This window comes from Mauremys reevesii, linkage group 8 (assembly GCF_016161935.1).
Source record: "Mauremys reevesii isolate NIE-2019 linkage group 8, ASM1616193v1, whole genome shotgun sequence".
Taxonomy (NCBI): domain Eukaryota; kingdom Metazoa; phylum Chordata; order Testudines; family Geoemydidae; genus Mauremys; species Mauremys reevesii.
Window position 1 is genome coordinate 73,373,480 of NC_052630.1, and position 20,451 is coordinate 73,393,930.

At 44.5% G+C, this 20,451-nt stretch overlaps 1 protein-coding gene across 8 annotated transcripts in view; it reads left to right on the top strand.

The window, feature by feature from the left end:
* The window catches only part of DPYD (dihydropyrimidine dehydrogenase), a 638,604-nt gene that overhangs the window by 487,957 nt on the left and 130,196 nt on the right, over positions 1–20,451 (top strand). For 7 of the 8 annotated variants that reach the window (XM_039484205.1, XM_039484204.1, XM_039484209.1 and 4 more), the window contains one exon: positions 2,728–2,847. In XM_039484205.1, the coding sequence (XP_039340139.1) occupies positions 2,728–2,847 (120 nt within the window). Of the gene's footprint in view, positions 1–2,727; positions 2,848–5,245; positions 5,340–20,451 lie in introns of those variants that run through there. The other variant, XM_039484212.1, reaches the window with a different exon arrangement.

Below are 20,451 nucleotides of genomic sequence, written 5' to 3' on the forward strand. Positions count from 1 at the left end.
GAATTCTCCATCCCGGAAAATACTATTTGTCCAAACAGATAATAGACTCAGTCAGTTAGGCCCACTTAATAGTTTCACTGCGTTTCTCTTTGTGTAACTGTACTTTCTTCATTGAGTGCTGGTCCCTATGTGTACTCCACACATGAGTGTGCATGCATGCCATGCACCCAAGTCCAGAATTTCTAGCAAGTGGTGTCCTTTGGCCTGAATATACACAGTAGTTCACCTCATGCTTCAAATCAAGGTCATAAGGGGCAGTGCAAACCAATACCTCCCTAGTTCCTTCTTACTGCCATGTGGCCTGAGTCAGAATACCTGAATCCCTGCGTTCATGGGTTTCTCCAGCTTTTACTATTATTACTCTGCAAATAAATTTGTAAATAGCTTATAGTTCATATTAGCATAGTTAGAGTTCTTAGTATAATTAGTATAGATAGCTTTTGTTCTAAGAGCTTGGGATGTGCCCGGAGTCCCAAGGTTCAAGAACTGTGTCTCCTCCCTCTGCTCCTTTTCTGTGAATGACAAGCACCAACATTGTCTCTACTGTCTGGGAAGGCGACTATTGCTGCAAAGTGCAGCATATGTCACTCATTTCCATCATAAACTCATGAGCTTAGATTAAGAAAACACCTTATGGAGAAGGCTATGAGGCTTCAGTGTGTTTCGAGCCAGGGAGATCCCCCCTGTACCTCCACATTTCCAAAGACCTCCAGATCCCATTCAAGGAGATTCAGGACGTCCAACATTGGCTCTTAGATATTCTGCAGCCTACAAGTCAGAGCAGGATGGTGCTACTGTTTAACAAGGCTATTGTAAGGTCTGGCACACCTCAGCCTCATGTGCCAATATGCCTAAAAGAGCCAACAGGCACTACTTCATCTCCATCAAAGATGCTGAATTTCTCTTCTCTCACCTAGCACCCAACTTCCTGGTGGTTCATGCAGCCAGCAGAGAGCAAGGTTACAGCATTCCAAGACAACTCCAGCTGATAAGGCCTTAAAGAGGTGGGGCCTTTTAGGGGGAAAGATCTTTTCTTCTATGAGCTTACAGTCCCATATCACTAACTGTTAGGTCTTGTGGGAACATCTCAACTAGAACCTGCTACCTAACTACAAGGAAACATGGACTCATAGTAGGCAGCCAGGCAGCCATCTCATAAGTCTTCAGGTATCCCACTCATTTTGGATAACCTTCAGTTTTCAAAGAACTCAGGTCTTTCCATTAGCTCACTGCAGGGCCATCACATAGCAAACTCATATCCTATTTTTCACAAGAAAAAAGTCTTTTTTCGATTGCATCCTAAATTCCTACCCAATGTTATTTCAGAATTTCCTGTCAACTAAGCTGTTCACATACCCATTTTCTTCCTGAAACCCCATGCCTTTCTTAAGGGGAGGAAGCTCCATTCTCTCCGCATCAGACACACCTTATTAATTTATCTGCAGAAGACCAAATCTCTCAGTAAAAGCAATAAAGAATCCTGTGGCACCTTATAGACTAACAGACGTTCTGCAGCATGAGCTTTCGTGGGTGAATACCCACTTCTTCAGATGCAACTCTCTCAGAACGTTTCCTAGTCTATTTCTCACCATAGCAGAGAGATTGTGAGGACAAGCTGTATCCTCACAGAGGATCTCCAGATGGATTACTGGGTGCATCATCATGTACTACTATTAGCTCAGATCCCTCCACCTGGCAGAGTAAAGGCACATTCCACCAGAGCATAATTTGCCTCTATAGCATCACTGCAGGAATTACCATTGCTGGACATATGCAGGGCGGCTACCTGGAGTTCCATTCAGACTTTCACTAAACATTATGTGCTAGTTCAAGCTTCCACCATGGATGCAGCTGTGGGAACTGCAATACTTCAAGCATCTTTCTCGCCAGCATCCTCACACACCCTTCAAATCTGAATACTGCTTGTCTGTCACTCATATGTGGAATACAGATAGAAACTAGCACTCAAAGAAGAAATGGAGCTTACTTACCTGTAACTAGAAGTTCTTCAAGTTGTGTGGTCCATATCTGTATTCCACAACCTGCCCTCCATCCCCGCTGCTTGAAATCCTTCTGGATTTGCGGTAAGAGGAGAAATTAAAGGGACACTGGCCCATGTTTCCTCTTATGCCCTCAATCTAGAGCATGAGATGAATTATTGTGCATGTCTGGGACAACAGACACTGATTGTTAGAAGTTCTAGACTCGGGCACATGGACCACATATCTCTAAGAAAATCAAGTTACAGGTGAGTAACCTCCATATTCACAATGTGTAATAAGAGTAAGGTCCAGATCCACTAGCACAATACGGTCCATTAGCCAGTATAACCAGTCATGAGAACATCATCTCAATGCAGGGGACTCTCCAGAGCTGTAGCGCTAGTGTGGCAAATCCTATGTCTCACCCAGTGAAAGGAGCATGGCCAAAGACAAGAGAGATCTGTCTTAGGAGTCCCTATGCTCAGCTGCCATATCAGCCCCTTAGGGCCCTTGCAACTGATGCAAGTTTCCTTCAGATTGGTCTTACTTTTTGTAGAGGACTAGCTAGCCAACCCAGGATTGGCTTTAAAGCTCCTTTTCACACCTCCTCCTGATTTGCATTGTGCTCTTTGGCCTCAGATGAGGCTCTGGGCCTAAATATCTAACAACTTTACTGTTTCTATATTTTCCTCTGTTGTACTTGTACAAGATGTTTAACAAAAAGTGAACGTTATTTCTTTCACAGGTGGTGCAGATGGTGTTACAGCCACAAACACTGTGTCAGGACTGATGGGACTGAAAGCAGATTGCACACCTTGGCCTGCAGTTGGTGGAGAAAAGAAGACCACATATGGCGGCGTGTCTGGTAAGTGTTGCCTTTTTGATCCATAATGCTTCCTTGGAGGCTGACAAAACATCGGGAGGTCCTTGTAGTGAGCTAGAATATCATGTCTGCAGTAGTGCTGAGTTCTTAAAGCTCACTGATGGTCAATGTTTCTAATAGTCATGACAGATGGAACAGATTGAGTGTGAAGACTCTTGTGTTGCCCTTTCCTTAATGGTAAAACACTGCAACAGAACACTGTGATAGGGTCACTAGAGAGGGAGGAAAATCTCTTCGCTTGTGACCCACGGTTTTCCTAGAATTTTTCATTCTGTCACAATTGTCAGGCCACATGTTAGACAGAGGCTAATGAAAGGGCATTGTAAGGGGAAAATATAAACATTCCAAGTGCAGTATGTGTATTGTAGGCTGAACCTTTCTCCTACCACACTGAAATCCACTTACCATAAATCCTTTTATTTTCTTTCCACCATGATAAAAACAATATATCACCTTTAGTAAATATATGCATATTATATATCCTGTTCCTTTGTAATATTTATACTTGTGTATATGGTATTTCAGTGTGATGATTCAGAATTTGATTTTAAAATAAGCAACAAAAAGTTTTATACTCTAATTCATTGCCTATGCTCACTAATGTATTAATCTGTTGACCCAGTGCATACTGTCACTGTGACAAAGTCCTGAAAGACAATGCTGTGAGCTTCTTGACTGTACTGGTATGAAGATTAGTCTCCATGGTGATAGAGAAAGTGGTAAATATACATAACATAATAGCATCCCACTGTTCAAGTAAAGCACTGCTGAATTGGTCCAAAAATTTGTTTGGAAGAAATTGGACAGACAAAAAATGCTTTATTTTATGCAGTTATGTTATACTTTGAGAACATAGAAGGGCAAATACAATGGGTTGGGTTTTTTAATTGACTTTAATGTGTACAAATCATATACAGTGGTAAATTGCCTGTTGCCTTGGATAACTAAATAACATCCAGAAGTTTTGAAGGGCACCTCTATACTACAGTGCAAGGATAAAAAAAATCTGCTTATTGTATAATGATTATTTCATAGTGGCTGTCAAACAAGGCATTAAAATATTATTGATATGCAGAATGGAGGATGCAGAAAGAAAGAGCAGTTACACAGTGTTAGGGTTGTAGTACTCACTAGGCTTTCTGTCAGCCCATTTCAATTTTTCCAGACTGCCATCTTGACAGCAAAAGAAAAAAGGAGGTCACAGTGGGTGCTGTGCATTAAAAATTAATAAAATAACTATTACAGTAGTATTTTATATAACTAACACTATTCCCATTTTCTCATTTAAGCTGCAATTTCTGAATATTCCTTCCTACCATAAGTCAATCTAATAAAACCATAAAATTACAGCATTATGAAAAGTGTGTCCTTTGTGTCACAAATTTAAAACATGTATATTGTGTAAATTATAGCAGCAGCTGAATGCTCAGCTGTACCTAAGAGTTTCTCAGCATTTCTATATTTTCTTGATTTATAATTCTGCTATAAAAATTCACTGTTGGTATCATAACAGATCCCAGCCTGGGAGAGGTTTGGGTTTTTAGTTTAAAAACTCACACATAAAAAGGGTGGGTTTTTTTTTTTCATTTCTCAAGCTAGACATATATCAAAAGAAATAGAAGATGGTGGTTTGGGATGCAGTCTTACACTCATAGCACCAACCTGAGTGTCTTTAAAAAAAAAAAAGAAAAGAAAAGAAAGAAAGGAAAGGAAAGGAAAGGGAAAAAAAGCACTCAGCCCAGTCAGTTTGGGTATATTTTGAGAGTGCATCTCTGTAGACAATTAAATAAAATTCCCTGGACTATAAATAACATCACTAAGGTCCCAGGTCATCCAGCTTGCTGTATTCAGGAGTGCCATAGAGCTCCAATGAAGTCAAGCGGGCTATATACAGACATAGTGATACATCTGTGAATTGCAGGACCATGGCCTAATAATGTACAAATGTATAAAAGTGCTAAAATAATTCAGAAGAGAGATAGCCAACGGTCTTAATAGGAACATAAAGAACAGAGGGAGTATGTCTAGTTGTTAGATCAAGAAACTAGGAGGCAGAAGTCTTGGGTTCTATTCCTAGCAGCTTCACCAAGGTCCTGTTGTGTCTCCCTAAACCAAACACTTGACCTCTCCATGCTTTAGTTTCCCTGTCTGTTAAATGAGATAAGACCACTTACATGCCTGCTTGTTTTATATTATTTTCTTTTACATTCTATGCAACTGTATAGACTTCTGTTGCTCTTTCAAAAGTAGAAAAAAACATCAGATCATCTTTTTGGGCTAAAATTTATCTTTGATGTAAGTCAAAGGCAGTGGTGAATATGGCCATTTTCTTTACAAGATTTACAAAAGCTAAATACTTGAGTGGCTACTGTCTTTTTAGCAGATCCCCACTGTACTGGAATGTACACGCTAGTTGTGGAGAAGCTGTCTGGATCATAGATATTAGAGATGGAAAGGTCCTACCTTGTGGTCATCTAGATCATCTTCCTGCCAATACATGCTTGTTTCCTGCAATAGATTATGTGGTGCTTTGTTTAGTCTAGTTTGGAATGGACTTGTGGTACTTCTTATCGAGGGTTTCCCCTCAGCAGGGATGTACAGTGTAAGGTAATATGTCCAGCTGCTGTGTTTTCTATGCTAGCACTGAAGTTGTCCTAAGGGTGGGCAGCATGCCATTCTCTGCTATTTTACTATTCTTATATTACTGAATGGAATACGTTATTCTAATAGAATTAGCTCCGAATTATACATTTACAAGTTTAATAAAAACCTACATTACAGAGTGAATGGTAAAGTCTGTCAATGTCCTTATCCAGATGTGGCCTGACTTTTCCACTTCAAGCCTTTCCCAAGAAATGAACTTTCTATATAGAGGATTAATGATGTGCCCTGACCATTGTATAAACTACAGAAACTTCTTTTATGATCTGTTCCCATTTGGCTATCTCTCCCTTTCTCTGCTTTGTGAAGAAGTGACTGCATCTGGAAGGGCTGTAATTACACACCCTTTCATGGGAAAGATCTCATTTGAAAGAAGTTATATTTTTAAATTCCTATTAAAGAATTAGGGTGTGGAAAATATTTTCCTTTGATTTATTTAAAAGGAATAAAAAGGCCAATCAAAACAGCTGTTTAGAGATTTCACTGCCTGGAATTACAGGGTAGTCTCAGAGATGTGCTTCTGTCATCTTTTTTAATTTCTTTCCAGAGACAGCAGATTAATAATGTTCTTCTGAAAGTACAGTTCAAATTGGAGTTGTTATATTCAGTGTTAACTTCCCAGGTGCTGAATGGGAAAATAGATTCCTGTTTTAAGTGTTATTTAACCTGTTTTAAATTGCTGAACGTCATAAGCATTGTTGTTTCTCTCATTCTAGTGTATTGTTGATGTGATTACTTTTGACACTGGAAACTACTCCTTGGAGCTCAAATCCTAAACCCAGCTCACAAATGACATAGAGTAACTGGGCTGTACGCTGGAGAGGTCTATGGAGTTCAAGGGGAAAGAATCCTTCCCCCACAGGTTGCAGTGAAGCACCATTGCTGCTATGCAACCACAATACAGCTCTAAGGCCACAGTATACCCATAGTCTCCTGTGCCACCTCTTTAGGGAGAGAATAATATTATATTCATCCTAGGGTTGCCAGGCATCCAGTTTTCAACCGGAAGCACCCAGTTGAAAAGGGATCCGGGCGACTCTGGTCAGCACCAGTGACCAGGCCGTTAAAAGTCCAGTTGGTGGTACAGTGGGGCTAAGGCAGGCACCCTGCCTACTCTGGCTCCACGGGGCTCCTGGAAGCAGCCGGCATTTCTCTTTGGCTCCTAGCAGAGGCATGACCATGGGGGCTCCATGCACAGCCCCCGCCCCAAGCGCCAGCTGTGCAGCTCCCATTGGCTGGGAGCTGTGGTCAATGAGAGCTGTGGGGGTGGCACCTGCGGGTGAGGGCAGTGTGCAGAGCCACGTGTCTGCACCTCTGCCTAGGAGCTGGACCTGTCGGACGCTTCTGGGAGCTGCCTAAGGTAAGCGCCACCTGGAGCCTGCACCCTAACTCCCTGCCCCAGATTGGAACTCCCTCCCGCACCCAAACTCCGTCCCAGGGCCTGCACCCCTCACCCCCTCCCACACCCCAATCCCCTGTCCCAGCCTTGAGCCCCCTCCTGCACCCAAACTCCCTTCCAGGGACACTCCCCCACACACTCCGAACCCCTCAGCCCCACCCCCACACCAGAGCCGGCATCCCCAGCCAGAACCTGCACCCTAAACCGCTCTCCCAGACCGGAGCCCCCCTGCAGAAATTAATCTCTCATTTCTAACCCCACCCCAGAGCCCACACCCCCAGATCAGTGCCCATACACCCTTCCACACCCTATCCCCCTGCCCCAGCCTGAAGCCCCCTCCCACACTCCAAACACCTCATTTCTGGCCCCATCCCAGAGCCCTCACCCCCTCCTGCACTCCAACCCCCTGCCTAGCCTGGGGAAAATGAGCAAGGATGGGGGAGAGTGAACGACTGAGGGACAGGGGATGGAGTGAGCAGAGGTGGGGGCCTCAGAGAAGGGGCGGGGACTTGGGAAGAGAGAGCATAGGTGCGGGGCAGGGGTGTTCCGTTTTCTGCAGTTGGAAAGTTGGCAGCCCTAATTCATCCACTTCCTTAAATGAGATCCCAGTAGCTGCCCACTCCCTCATACAGTGCAACTGTATGGGTTAGAGCCTCCCATTTAGTGAAGGGAAGTTTCTCCTAAATGTTAAGGGAACAATACTGAGATCTGAGACTACTCACATGCATTAAGCTGATCCTGTGTGCTTGCAGGATCAGGACTATAGTTTGCTTTTATAAGACATTCAATAAGCACTTTACTATTAGTACTTCCTGTATATGTGCAATATTATTATTTTTTTAAAGTTAATTCTCATTACATGTATTTGCACAAGAAATAGTTATGGCTGGCTCTGAGAGAGATGTTACAGACTACTATTTGAAAATTGTGTGTTTTATAGGTACTAGATGTGTTAGGTGTTTTTCCTTTTAAACTTAAGTTTAAACAGAAAAAAATCTGAAATTTTGCCAGAAGTTTTCACATGGTATTTACATATTCCGATGTGTTTTGTTTTTATAAAAATACAGAGTACTTGTTATAGGCACAATGGAGTGCGTTAAGAATTAACTTTTGAGTTCTCTGGCTTCCTGTCTCTTCCCCCTCCCCCGCCCCCCATGCCAGATCCTTAACAATAAATGTGTAACACCATGTGCTGGACTTCAGCAAAATACTTCTGTTAAAAGTAGTTAAAAAGCTAAATCCCTATACAATGTGCTAAATATGTTCCCCTTAATGTTACTGTGATAAACATTCTGGCAGTGTTCTACTGTAATGCCGTGAACCCATTTTACAATAGTGATATTGCCATTACTATAGAACACTGTAGTATTTTAATAAGGTTACTGTAATGTTGTTTTATGTAACTATAATATAATGTACTAAAATGTATGTTTGTGTGTGTGTCAGTATAAGGGAGAATGACAAAGTTATAGCTTTGTTGAACCTTTACAGTAATTTTTTTCTCATAAGAACTGTGGCTGACCATCAGGAAATCTTGGAAGGAACATATCTATAGTAGGTTCAGTTAGCAGATGTGAGAACATATAATTGTTACAATTCAATATTGATACTTAATTTTTAGTTACCTTTCAAGTAATTTAGTGGAGCTGTCTCTTTTTATGAAAAACACTGCAATACACCAATTGTGTCTTTTAACAGAGTGTTACATATTCTATGAAATAATTGGCATTATTAATAGGAGCATATATTCTAATCTATTTAAATGTATAAATTCAATTGAAGGGGAGAAAGCTGAATGTATAATAAGTGCTGTTTTTTATTTTAAGTCAATGACACACCATTAAAAGAAAATCTGAAAAAAATAAGAGCTTTCACTTTCATAATCACATCTTTCTCAGTGACTGCATGGTGCTGATTTTGATCAATAGACATTAATGGAAATCTCTCTATCATTGGAAATATATAATATATATATATACACTTATGTTAGCATAAATATACATTGAGAAACATGTTAAAGAGTATATATTAAAATGTATTTAGAGAACAGTGTAGAACAGGAGTACAGAATAAATATATATTAGAGCTTTAATTTGGGGTTATTATTTCTGTTAAGTGTAGCTCAGCCATTAAAGTCTCATTTACATATATTATGTACAGATTCACAAAGAATTCTCTTTTTTTCTGTTATGTCTTTGCTGCAGCCTGCTTTCTCTCAGTGTACTGCCGTCACTGGTCTGTGCAAAAGAGATCAGAGCCCTAATAATAGATTTTTGACAGTGAGCTCGCCTGCTACCTGCCCTACACAAATCCTCACTGTTCATGTTTGCTTCATGGCAACAAAGCAGACAGAAGGAAAATGCCAAGTGCTGGGTTTGAGGTACAGACCTGCCATAGCTTGACATTTCAGCAGAACAGCAGTTTATGAGATGCATAATTTTTCATCTGGGACTCAGCTGCCATTTTCATAGAAGCTTGCAGCTCATCGACTGACTGGAACTAGGGCAAAGGTTTACAATGTAGATCAAGGTCTAGATCCTTTCCATAGCCATTTTAAAAATAAGTATTATTCTGCAGATAAGGTCACATAACTGAGCATTTTTCGTTCCACTTTTAATATTTTCTAGTATATTTACAGAAACTAAAACATTCAATAAATATAACACATATTGTAATAATCATTTTTTAAAACTAATTAAATTTATCCATTGAGGGACTAAACTAATCATCTATTAAGAGTGAAGCACAGGTCTTTGGATAAAGCATTTAAATGTGGCAATATTTCTTCCTTCTGTTGGTTTCAAAGAGTCATGCCAAACTTGAAATTAATAAAAAAAATCTTTACTCTAAAAGCAAAGTTAGTTTGGCTTGTATCATTGGAAAAAATGCTGTGAGTTTCAGCAGCACTTCACCCTGTCACAGTCTCATATAGAACAATGGTACAGTACTCTGGATTAATTAAAGAAGCCTTACAGAGAACTGATTTCTCAGTATGTCAAGATTTCAGTTTTATGTTAAATATTTTCTAAAGGCCAGACCCTTAAATCTCAGGGGCTGTACCAAGCAGTGAGCTGTGAATTTAACCATAGGCTAACTGCTAATGATAAGGAAAAGAGTCCAAGTTGAGGCAGCTGTAATACAGTCATTGGATTAGGCTATCAATCACTCAGTTCCCTGAGGAATAGGCAAAGAAGACAAAACAGTGAAAAGGGAAATTAGGAGAGGAGGGCATGACTAGAATGAGATTCTTCACCAAATTTATCTGTTAGTTGGTTTGAATCCCCCAACTATCAGACAGAAATGTCCAGTGTTGTTTTCAGATTAAAAGCAATGTATTTGTTCCAAACCCCTAGAAAACTATCCAATCAGCATTAACTATTGCTATTCTTTGCAGGATAGCTTTTTAAAGTTGTAGCAAACAACAGTAGTTGGTCATACACTGCTGTTTTAATAACACGTGATTAGATTAATGTGTATGTTACTGTTGAGCACCGTGTAGTTTTCATTGTTTACATCAAAATTTATATAAAATTTCATTTTCAAATGATTGTTTTTAAATGAACGGTTATCCATTGAGGTACCACATTATATTGATTATGGTAGTATCCCCTACTAGAGGTGAAGACTAGTGTTAAAGCGTCATTTGGCTGAAATGATACATTTTATTCAGACACTTTCATATATGGTATGAAAAGAGAATGACTATGAACTACTCTATCCAGCAATGCAGTGCAATAATGCATTTAGTTTTAATCTGGGCCAAAATGGCATCAATGAAATGGGAGTTAATGCGTGCAGTTAAAATTGTGGAATACATTGCACCAGGTTTCCTCATAAAAGAGAACGTAGCATTTGATGTGATTAGCATAGACAGTTATAACATTTTACACTCTGCAGTTAGCAAGAACAATTTATGGATATAACTAGTGTATTGAAGACAATTATTATCATTTTATTATTATTATTAGATGTTTTCATGCCTTGTGAACCATGAGGTAACCCAGTGTTTCCACCTTCATCTGTCTAGTGCCACATTTCTTGCTCCATTGAAGTCTGCTTCCATGAGAGCGACATCTTTCTTAATGGTTTTCTGATATATCATCTGTTGTCCTCTTTTCAGTCTTCCACGAAGTGGTATCCAATATAGAGAGCTTGACTAAGAAAATATAGGTTTTTTTTACATCTATACCACATGCCCAAAGCACAGCAGCTTTCTTTTTCTATAGTCCATTGGCCAGTCTTTTGTAATACCTCAGCATTAGTTACTTTATCTCACCAGCGGACACCAAGCGTTCTATGTAAGCATCTCTAATGGAAAGTGTTAAGTTTCCTGTTGTCGCATTTGCCAAGTTTCAGAAGCAGAGAACAGTGTGGGCATCACAATGACATTGTATAACTTTATCCTGGTTCTTGCATGAATCTCCTTATTTTTCCAAATATTTGCCATCTCACCTTTTGAAGTAAAGGGAGGGGGAAATTAATGGATAAAGAAAATATGATTGGGTTTATTTTTTTTTCCAAAACTGCTTATAGTGGTTAATAGACATGAGTGTGCAAGATATGTGAACTTTGTTGTCGGCCATGTATGAAACTAATTCTAGTCCCAGTACCAGGAACAGGATTGGGACTGTTGCTATTGGTTATGGCAGCAGGGTTAACATTCTGAGAAAGCACGACAGGTCCAGTGGAGAATTAACCTCTCTCTTACATTTTTGATTATGAGGCACTTTTAATTTTAAACAAGAACATGCAAAATATCCTTCAAAATATTTTGGATCAATTCTTTTACTAGTAAAAATGCTGAAAGCTATCTGTAAGTAGGGTCTGAATGAGCTCTCTAGTGAGGATCTGGTGGAGAAGACTTCAGGAACTGACCTTGTTTGCATAGACACACCCACTCTGCTTAGGTGTGCAGCACGATGGAGCTGCCTTGCCCAAATGATCGCTTTTGGCTGGCATTGGATTGCAAATCACTTTGTTATTGGGTGCACGGGTAATAAAGTGTTGTTATCCTTGTGTAAATTAAGGGGAGCAGAACTGTGCTTGGCATGCCCTGATTGTACGGGTGCCAAAGCCCAATGGAGATGAGGGAGAGTGGGGACAAGTGTTTCTATCTGGTGGTGTGGGCTCTGCCTCAGGGCCCTAAACACCATTTGACTCTCCCCTTCTCCACTGTGTAATGACAGAGCTGATTAAGACTTAATTGAGAGTCTTTTGTTGTGGATCACTAGAGCTGAAATCATTAATAACCAGGTCTAAGCATTAGGCCTTCTATGGAATAATGTCTCTGGTGAAAGAGACTGCCCAACCTGCAGTTAGCAGTGAGGCTCCCCCACTAACAGCTGAAATCACTGAGAACTGTGTTAAGCGATGGGACCTCAAAACATCCCTGTACAGAGAGTAATGACGGAGTGAATGATGATGGAGCAGCCAGCGGTGGAATGAATGATGGCAGAGCGGCTAACGGCAGAGCGAATGATGGTTGAGTGGCCAGTGGCAGAATGGCCGGTGGTGGAGTGAATGACAGTGGAGCAGCCGGTAATGAAGTGAATGACCACTGAGCTATTGGCGAAGTGGCCAGAGTGAGAATGAGTGACCATGGAGTGGCGGGTGGCAGTGGGTAGTGATGCAGAGTAAACGACACAGCAACAGCAGCTGAAGGGTTGCTTGATGCCGCCTGCCCATGGTGGAAGGTGAACCCATGCGAATGCACCTCTGAACTCTGGGTCGATGCTGACAAATGACAACTGTGAGTCACGTGCAGTGAAGGGAGGCGGACTAGCATGTTAAAAGGACATTTGTTGTTGGACTTTCACACCACAAGGTGAGAGACTGAGCAAAAGAACACTGCCCAATATACTCTGGGGCGGGAGGTTGCTAATGGTCATGTGTTTTCAAGCCATGCTTGTGGTGTTTTCCCCATTTAATGCCAGGTTCCTTTCCTCTTTTCTTAAAAGTGTTCTTTTCCATACACAGACTCAGTGCTTGTGAGAGGGGAAGTATTGCATCTTAGTGGCACCCAAGGGTCATGTGTAATTTTTCCAGATTACTGGGTTGGAGCTCAAGCCAGTTCAGTGTTGTACTGTCAAAAGGAACCCGTAGGTATTGAACCCAGCCATTGTTGCTACTGTCTCCGCCTGGCAGGAAGGTTACAAATCAAATAAAACTTCTATTGCAGTTCACTTTTGAGGTCATCCTACATGTCATAGCTGTTTTAAGTGTTTTATGCACAATTATTATTTTGGGGAAATCACTTGATATTTACCAGTAAGTATTTTTCCATTCACTCTAATATGGCAGTGAAAGTAAAATATAAAGAATTTCAAATAGTAAAATGCTTTGGTAAAGCCTGTTGCAAAGTTTTTGTTTTGCACCAAGTCTCAGCACCTCATAAGATACATAGTATGTATATGCCAGTCGTCAGGCCAAATCTTTCACACCTTACTCCCCCTGGGTATCCCACTTATGTCAATGGGAATTGTGTCCAAATATAGAGTGAGGACTGGAGGATTTAGACTGAAAACAGACTGGTTGGATTGCCTGGGGCAACAGTGAGGGAGGAAAAGAAAGGAGGAGGTGTGAAGGGCTGCTGTACAATTGGAGAATGGGGGGATTAGCATCTATGAGGTGGATTTTCACTACCGGGAAGTGGGCCTAAGCTTTGGGGACAGGGTGCACCATGGCCTCACGGACTGCATCTCCCTGATTAGGGGTGCTAAGGAATGCTAATTAGCTGTCCAGTCTCCATAGCAGTAATAGGAGCTAGAACCAGGTACAAAGTCTGGTATACTGTGGTAGTTAATACAAAATATAATACATTTTATTATTATTCATTATTTTACTCACTGCAAGGAAAAGGGAGCAGTTAAACAGATGTGCAGTATGTGTAGGCAGTTGGAAGTGAGGTACATTGCATTTGGAAGTAAGAGGGAGTCACTCTTGCGGATTAAAAACAAAAAAGAAAAAAAAAACCGCCATGCAGATATTTCAATGCAGGAGGAGCCAAGCTTTTGGTACGAGAGCAGGGACTGCTTATGAATCAGCATGTGTAAGTGGCTGGGACTGGTGTGTCAGTGCTATGATCTGGTGACCCAGATGAGCATTCTGGGTGGTTGTTTCAGCTTAATCAGGTGGCCAGCAAGTGTTCGCTGTCCATGCACTGTTGCAAGCCTTTGTCAGGTGACAATGAAACCGTGCTAGAAGACAGGGTTTGAGAATTCACTGAGCCTTGATGTAAGAAGGAGAGAGAGGAGCTGGCCCAGGAGATAGGTCTAGGTGTGGTTGAATTCAGATGTAGATATTACAAGATCCTTTGCTGCTGACTTTATTAGACCTGCAGGTGACCTTTCTGCTGACTTTGAGTTCCACATGAAACCTTGTGGTAGAATTAATGAGAATGGTTTATTGTCTCCCATGGAGCTTATACACTTTACTTGTTGTTCACAGCACAAATGTTTTCTAACTTTAATGCCAACAAGGTCAAGGATGTGGCTGAATTTGTAAACAACTCTGGTATACAGCTGTGCTAGCAGATTTAAAAACTCTGAGTGCAGACCTGCTGTGGGTCAATTAGGTCCCAGTCTTTTCCAGGGCAGTACTTAATTTTGAATACTGATTTCTAGTATTTCATTGAATATCATATGTTTGTTTTGATCACCTTTGTATTCAGAGTAATAATCTCTTTTCATCAGAAAGATCTACAGCAAGTGCTTACATTTCTTCAAAGAAAACCATTTAAAGGACATTCTCTGACAGAGATACTTTAGGATGGAGTTAAGATTGTAAAGTTGCATCTGTTACTTTGGCAAAAAAGAACAGCACATGTACCACATACGTTCAGTAAGTGAAGAACTGAAAAATGAAGAAGATCCAGGAAAGTCAGAGTTAAGGATAAAGAATTAAGCATTTTATAATTCAGAGGTGCCTCTTCTCCTTCTTTCCCATCCACACTGACTCACAGACAGCGGCTGCACTTCTGAGAGATGTGGGAAGCTGGGCCACCAGATACTGTCTTTTCTCTCCATTGTCACTGTTGAGAATGTGTCCCATCGTCTTCTGTAACCAATGTCAGCTGCTCAGCTGGCTCCTCTACTGAGCTAGCCTCTTCACTGGTTGAGGATGAATTAACAACACAGTGGTGAAACCGGCTCATCTGCAGGCAGCTGGACAGTTGTGCTAGCTCGAGCAGTTTAGGCACTGAGTCATTTTGTGCTCCCTTCCTTGGGTTCCTGCATGCAAACCAGAGCCCAGGAATTTCACAGTTAAAAAAAAGATACCTCCAATAAACCCAGCATTGGGAATTTATGATGGGGATTGTGAATCATGTATATATTCTAGGAAAAAACATCTGGACAAACTTTTGACTGGAGCTTGGCAAATAATGGATTTTTCTGTTCACTGGCAATTCTAAAAAATTGAGAGAAAAATCTCTCTTTGGGTTGAGAAAACAACTGCAAACAAATGTGTAAAAGATTGGCTAAGTGAAAAGGTTTTTTTTTTAAAAAGAAAGGTCATCTGGGGGTTGAATAAAACATTTTGTTTGACCCAGAATAAAATGTTTTTTTTTATTTTAAGAATTTTGTAACTTTTAACCAATATTACAGGAAATTTTGAGACAAAAAGTAATTTTGAATCAAAAGATTGACGTCTCATTTCAAAAAGTCAAAATGAAATATAAATTGAAATATTTCATTATTTTTTAAAAGTTGTTTTGTTTTCACCTGAAAACATTTGATTAAATCAACACCAACACCAGTGTTGCTAAATCTGCATTTTTCACTTCAGTAAATGTTTTGGTGAAATTTTTTTGCTGAACCCTACTTTCAAACTGAGGCTTCATTTTACATTTTTTCAATGAAAAGGGTGAGAGGCTGTAATGGGATGTGTAAACTCCATACAGGTGAACAAAGGATTCTTCTTCGAGTGATTGCTCCTATGCATTCCAGTTAGGTGTGTGCGCGCCGCGTGCACGTTCGTCGGAAGATTTTTACCCTAGCAACACTCGGTGGGTCGGCTGGGCGCCCCCTGGAGTGACGCCGCTATAGTGCCGGATATATACCCCTGCCGACCCATCCGCTCCTCAGTTCCTTCTTACCACCCGTGTCGGTCGTTGGAACAGTGGAGCGCGGCTTAGCTGACCTCCACTTCCCTAGCTACTCGTAGTTTCTCTTGTTAATACTTGTATATATAGTTCAGATTTCTATAGTTAACTTTATTCGTTTGTAGTATAGTTTGTGTATATAGTCACAGGGGTTTGGGGCTTATTCCCTTCCCCGCACCCGGTGCCGGGTACTATGCCCGGTTCACAGGGTTTCAAACCGTGCTCAGCCGGCCATAAGCTGATGCCGACAAGAGATCCTCTCCTAAGTGCCTCGAGGAATCTCACCTGACAGATAAGTGTCGCATTTGTAAGGCCTTTAAGCCGGGAACAATAGGAGAGCGAGACTTTGGTCTCAAGTAGCTCCTGAGGGAGGCCGCTCTTACGCCTCCGCTCTCAGCACCGAGCGCTGGTAAGTCTTCAAGAAGCGCTCCCTCGGCACTGGATCGCCGATACCGCCAAGGCCTTCCGGCACCGGCCGTCACCGTCGCCGTCGTCCACTCGGCACGGATCCCTCTCCTGGAGGATCAAGAGGCACAGGACTCCTGCTGCGTCCGAGCCGCCTGCTCTGCAGCCCGAGCGCTATACTAAGTCGGACCGCCCGGCACGGATATCCTGCCATGGTACCGACAATATCGGCACCGTCGCCTCTGGCCACGCAAGAGCCGTCGAGTCCGGTGCCGGAAAGCTCCCCGGTTGGTTGAGCTCACTATTAAGCTGCGTCAGAGCCGCCTGCTCCGCAGCCCAAGCGCTATACTAAGTCGGACCGCCCGGCACCGATACCTGCCGTGGCACCGACAGTATTGGCACCGTCGCCTCCAGCCACGCAAGAGCCGTCGAGTCCAGTGCCGGAAAGCTCCCCGGTACGAGCCATGGTTGAGCTCATTATTAAGCTGCGTCAGAGCCACCGGCTCCGCAGCCCGAGCGCTGTACTGAGTCTAACCGCCCGGCTCCGATACCTGTCGCGGCACCGACAATATCAGCACCGTCGACTCCGGCCACGCAAGAGCCGTCGAGTCTGGTACCTGAATGCTCCCTGGTGCGAGCCGTGGTTGAGCTCACTATTCCCTCTACGCCGGAGACATTTCCACGTCGAGGAAGTTGATTGCAATGACAGCGCATGCGCTGCCTCAACCCCCGGCACCTCCGGTGCGGGTTATATGGTCAATCAGCAAGCCTGCCTTGATCAGACCACCCTGTGTTGGCACCGCGGAGCGGCACCGTTCACGATTGCGGTCCCGCAGATGTTCTCAGTCCCGTCGCCAATCCAGGTGCTGACGCCGCTCACAGTCCCGGCACCGTTCTCCATTTCGGTACCGGTCGTACTCGTGGCACCGATCAGCGTCCCGTTCGCCGGCCCGGTTCATTCGGTGCCGATCCAGCTCCCGGTACCGCTCCAGGCACCGGACTCCCGTCGCCACTCCCGACGTCGAGCCTCGAGATCTCGGTCGACCTCCCGGCACCGCTCCGGTGGCAGGTCCCATTCTCGCTCCCGGTACCGGTATGCCTCCCGGTACCGATCCCCTGCACGTCGAGCGACGTCAGCTAGAGAGGGAGACTCTGCTCAGGGCTTTTTAGCTCCTCCATGGCCATCCAAATATGCATCACTGTTGTCCTGCGCAGGCAATTTATACGCGCAGGACTGTGATTCAGATGTGCACACCAGAGTCTTCCAGGTGCCCCAGGCCCAGGACCATGACCCCATCTGTGGTCACCCTGTACATCTTGGGCGTGCCATCAGGCCAAAGGCCTACCTGTGATCCCATCTCACTCTGTTCCGTCAGAGCACTGGGTGCCAGGAGACAGTTAGCCGCCCCCCTCCGACCGGTCCCACCGGATCAGGAGGTTGTCCAGGAGTGCGAGCCCACACAGGACCCGCTTATCCCTGGCCTTTCTTCTTCCTCCTCACCAGATGAGGCTGTGGCAGGGGCGTACTCCTCGGGCCCTCCTCTAATCGACTTGGGGGGCCATCAGGACCTCCTGAGACGGGGGGGCACTCAATCTGAATCCCCAAGTGGGGGGAAGTCTTGGAGATACGGTATCCAGTCGTAGACATTCTGTCGGGTGACACCCCGCAGAGTGGCCCTACCGTTCATTCCGATGATCAAGGCCACACTGGATACCATCTGACAGTCTCAAGCTACTATCCCACCGGCGGGCATCGGAGTTGAACGCATGTACATGGTATCCTCCAGGGGCTACGGGTACCTATATGTCCACCCCACGCCCCCCCGCTCCCTTGTCATCCAGTCCGTCACTGAGATGGAACGCCATGGCCCACGGGCACCAGCCCCTAAATCCAAGGAGGCTAGGTGAATGGACTTACTGGGCCGTCAGATGTACTCGGCAGGGGCCCTGCAACTTTGCGTAGCAAACCAGCAAGCCCTGCTTAGCCGCTACTATGGGCGGTGGTGGGCAAATTTACGGAGTCGGTTCCTCAGGACTCCTGTTAAGAGTTTGCTGCCCTCCTGGAAAAAGGGAAGGAGGTGGCGAGAGCTTCCCTCCAGGCCTCGTTGGATGTAGCTGACTCCGCAGCCACAACCCAGGCCTCGGGTGTTGCCACGAGGCGTATTTCATGGCTCCAGTTATCGAGCCTTCCCTCGCAGCTGCTGCACACTATACAGGACTGACCCTTCAAGGGCAAGGGCCTGTTCTCAAAAAAAAAAAAAAAAAAGCCTGACCCTAGGCTGCAAAGCCTAAAGGACAGCAAGGTCGCTGTGCGCTCCCTCTCGGCACGCACATGCTGGTGACTCAGCGCCGACCTTTCCGCCCCAGCCTCACCGCCCTTATCCCGCACCTAGACAAAGACAGGGCTTTGCCAGCAGGCGTCGCTGAGGCAGTCGTAGGCGTCAGTCAGGACCCCAAAGCAATCCCTCTTGCAAGAGGGGCGGACGCTCCTCACCATTGGAGCTATAGAGGAGGTACCAAAGGACGAAAGGAACAACGGGTTCTACTCCCACTAATTCCTAATCCCCAAGGCGAAGGGAGGTCTTAGACCTATCCTAGGCCTGCAGGAACTCAACGAGTTCATGATTCGCCTGAAGTTCCGCATGGTATCCATGGGGACCGTCATCCCATCCTTGGATCCCAGAGACTGATATGCCACCCTTGATATGAAGGGCGCGTATTTTCACTTCGCCATTTATCGTCCATACAGAAGGTACCTCCGGTTTGTGGCCAACCGTCATACTCTCCAGTTTACGGTCCTCCCGGTTGGCCTCTATACAGCCCCAAGTGTACTCAAAATGCATGGCTGTAGTAGCTGCCTCTCTCCGCCACCATCAGGTACACGTTTTCTGTATCTATACAGTTGGCTCATTCGAGGGACCAACGGAGCCCAAGTTACCAGTCATGTGGGCGTCGACAAGGATCTATCCCTGCGTCTAGGCCTGATGATCCATATACAGAAATCCGCTCTGATTCCCACACAGGGAATAGAATTCATTGGGGCCATCCTGGACTCCAGTCTCGCCAGAGCCTGCTTACCTCAGCCTCGGTTTCACGTGATGGTAACAATTATACAAGGTCTATGGACCTTCCCGACAACTTTGGCTCGCACTTGCCTAGGTTTCCTGGGTCTCATGGCTGCCTGCACGTTTGTAACCAATCGTGCCAGTCTTGGCCTCCGTCCATCTCAATCGTGGCTCACCTCGGGGTGCCACCCGGGCAGAGACAGCATAGTCAGGGTCACCTTAATCCCCCCAAGCGGCCCAGGCTCCCCCGACTGGGGGTCGATGCCCTCCCTGGTGGGTGCAGGGATGCTGTTCCATCCACCTCACCCCTCGGTGTCCCTCACGACGGATGCCCCATCTCTCGACTGGGGGGCTCACCTGGGTCAGTTTCGCAGTCAAGGCCTTCGGTCGGCTCAAGAGCTGGCCTTGAACATCGATGTCCGGAAGCTGAGAGCAGTCTGCCTTGTGTATCAGGCATTTCAGCAGCACCTGCAAGGGTGTTGTGTCTCGGTGTTCACGCTCAGCACAATGGCCATGTGTTACATAAACACGCACGGAGGAGCACAGTCCTCCCCTCTTTGCAGGGAGCTATCCAACTCTGGGACTTCGGCACAGCCCAATCAATAGTCCTGGTAATGTCCTTTCTCCCAGGGGTCAGGATCACTCTGGCGGATCGCCACAGCAGATCCTTCCGGTTTCTCAAGTGGTCAAGTCCTCCGGACATTATACATTCCGTTTTTCCAGAAGTGGGGCTTTCCCCGCATAGTCCTCTTCACTCTCACGAGGACGGAAAGAGAGAGGCAAGTTCTGCTCATTCCAAGACCTCTCCCTGGGCTCGATCTTGGAGGCTTTCTAATGCCGTGGACGAGCCGACTGCTGTACGCTTTCCACCGTTCCCGCTAGTTCACAGGGTCCTGCTAAAACTCCGCAGGGACAGAGCGCTCCTCATCATGATCGCTCCAGCGTGACCCAGGCAG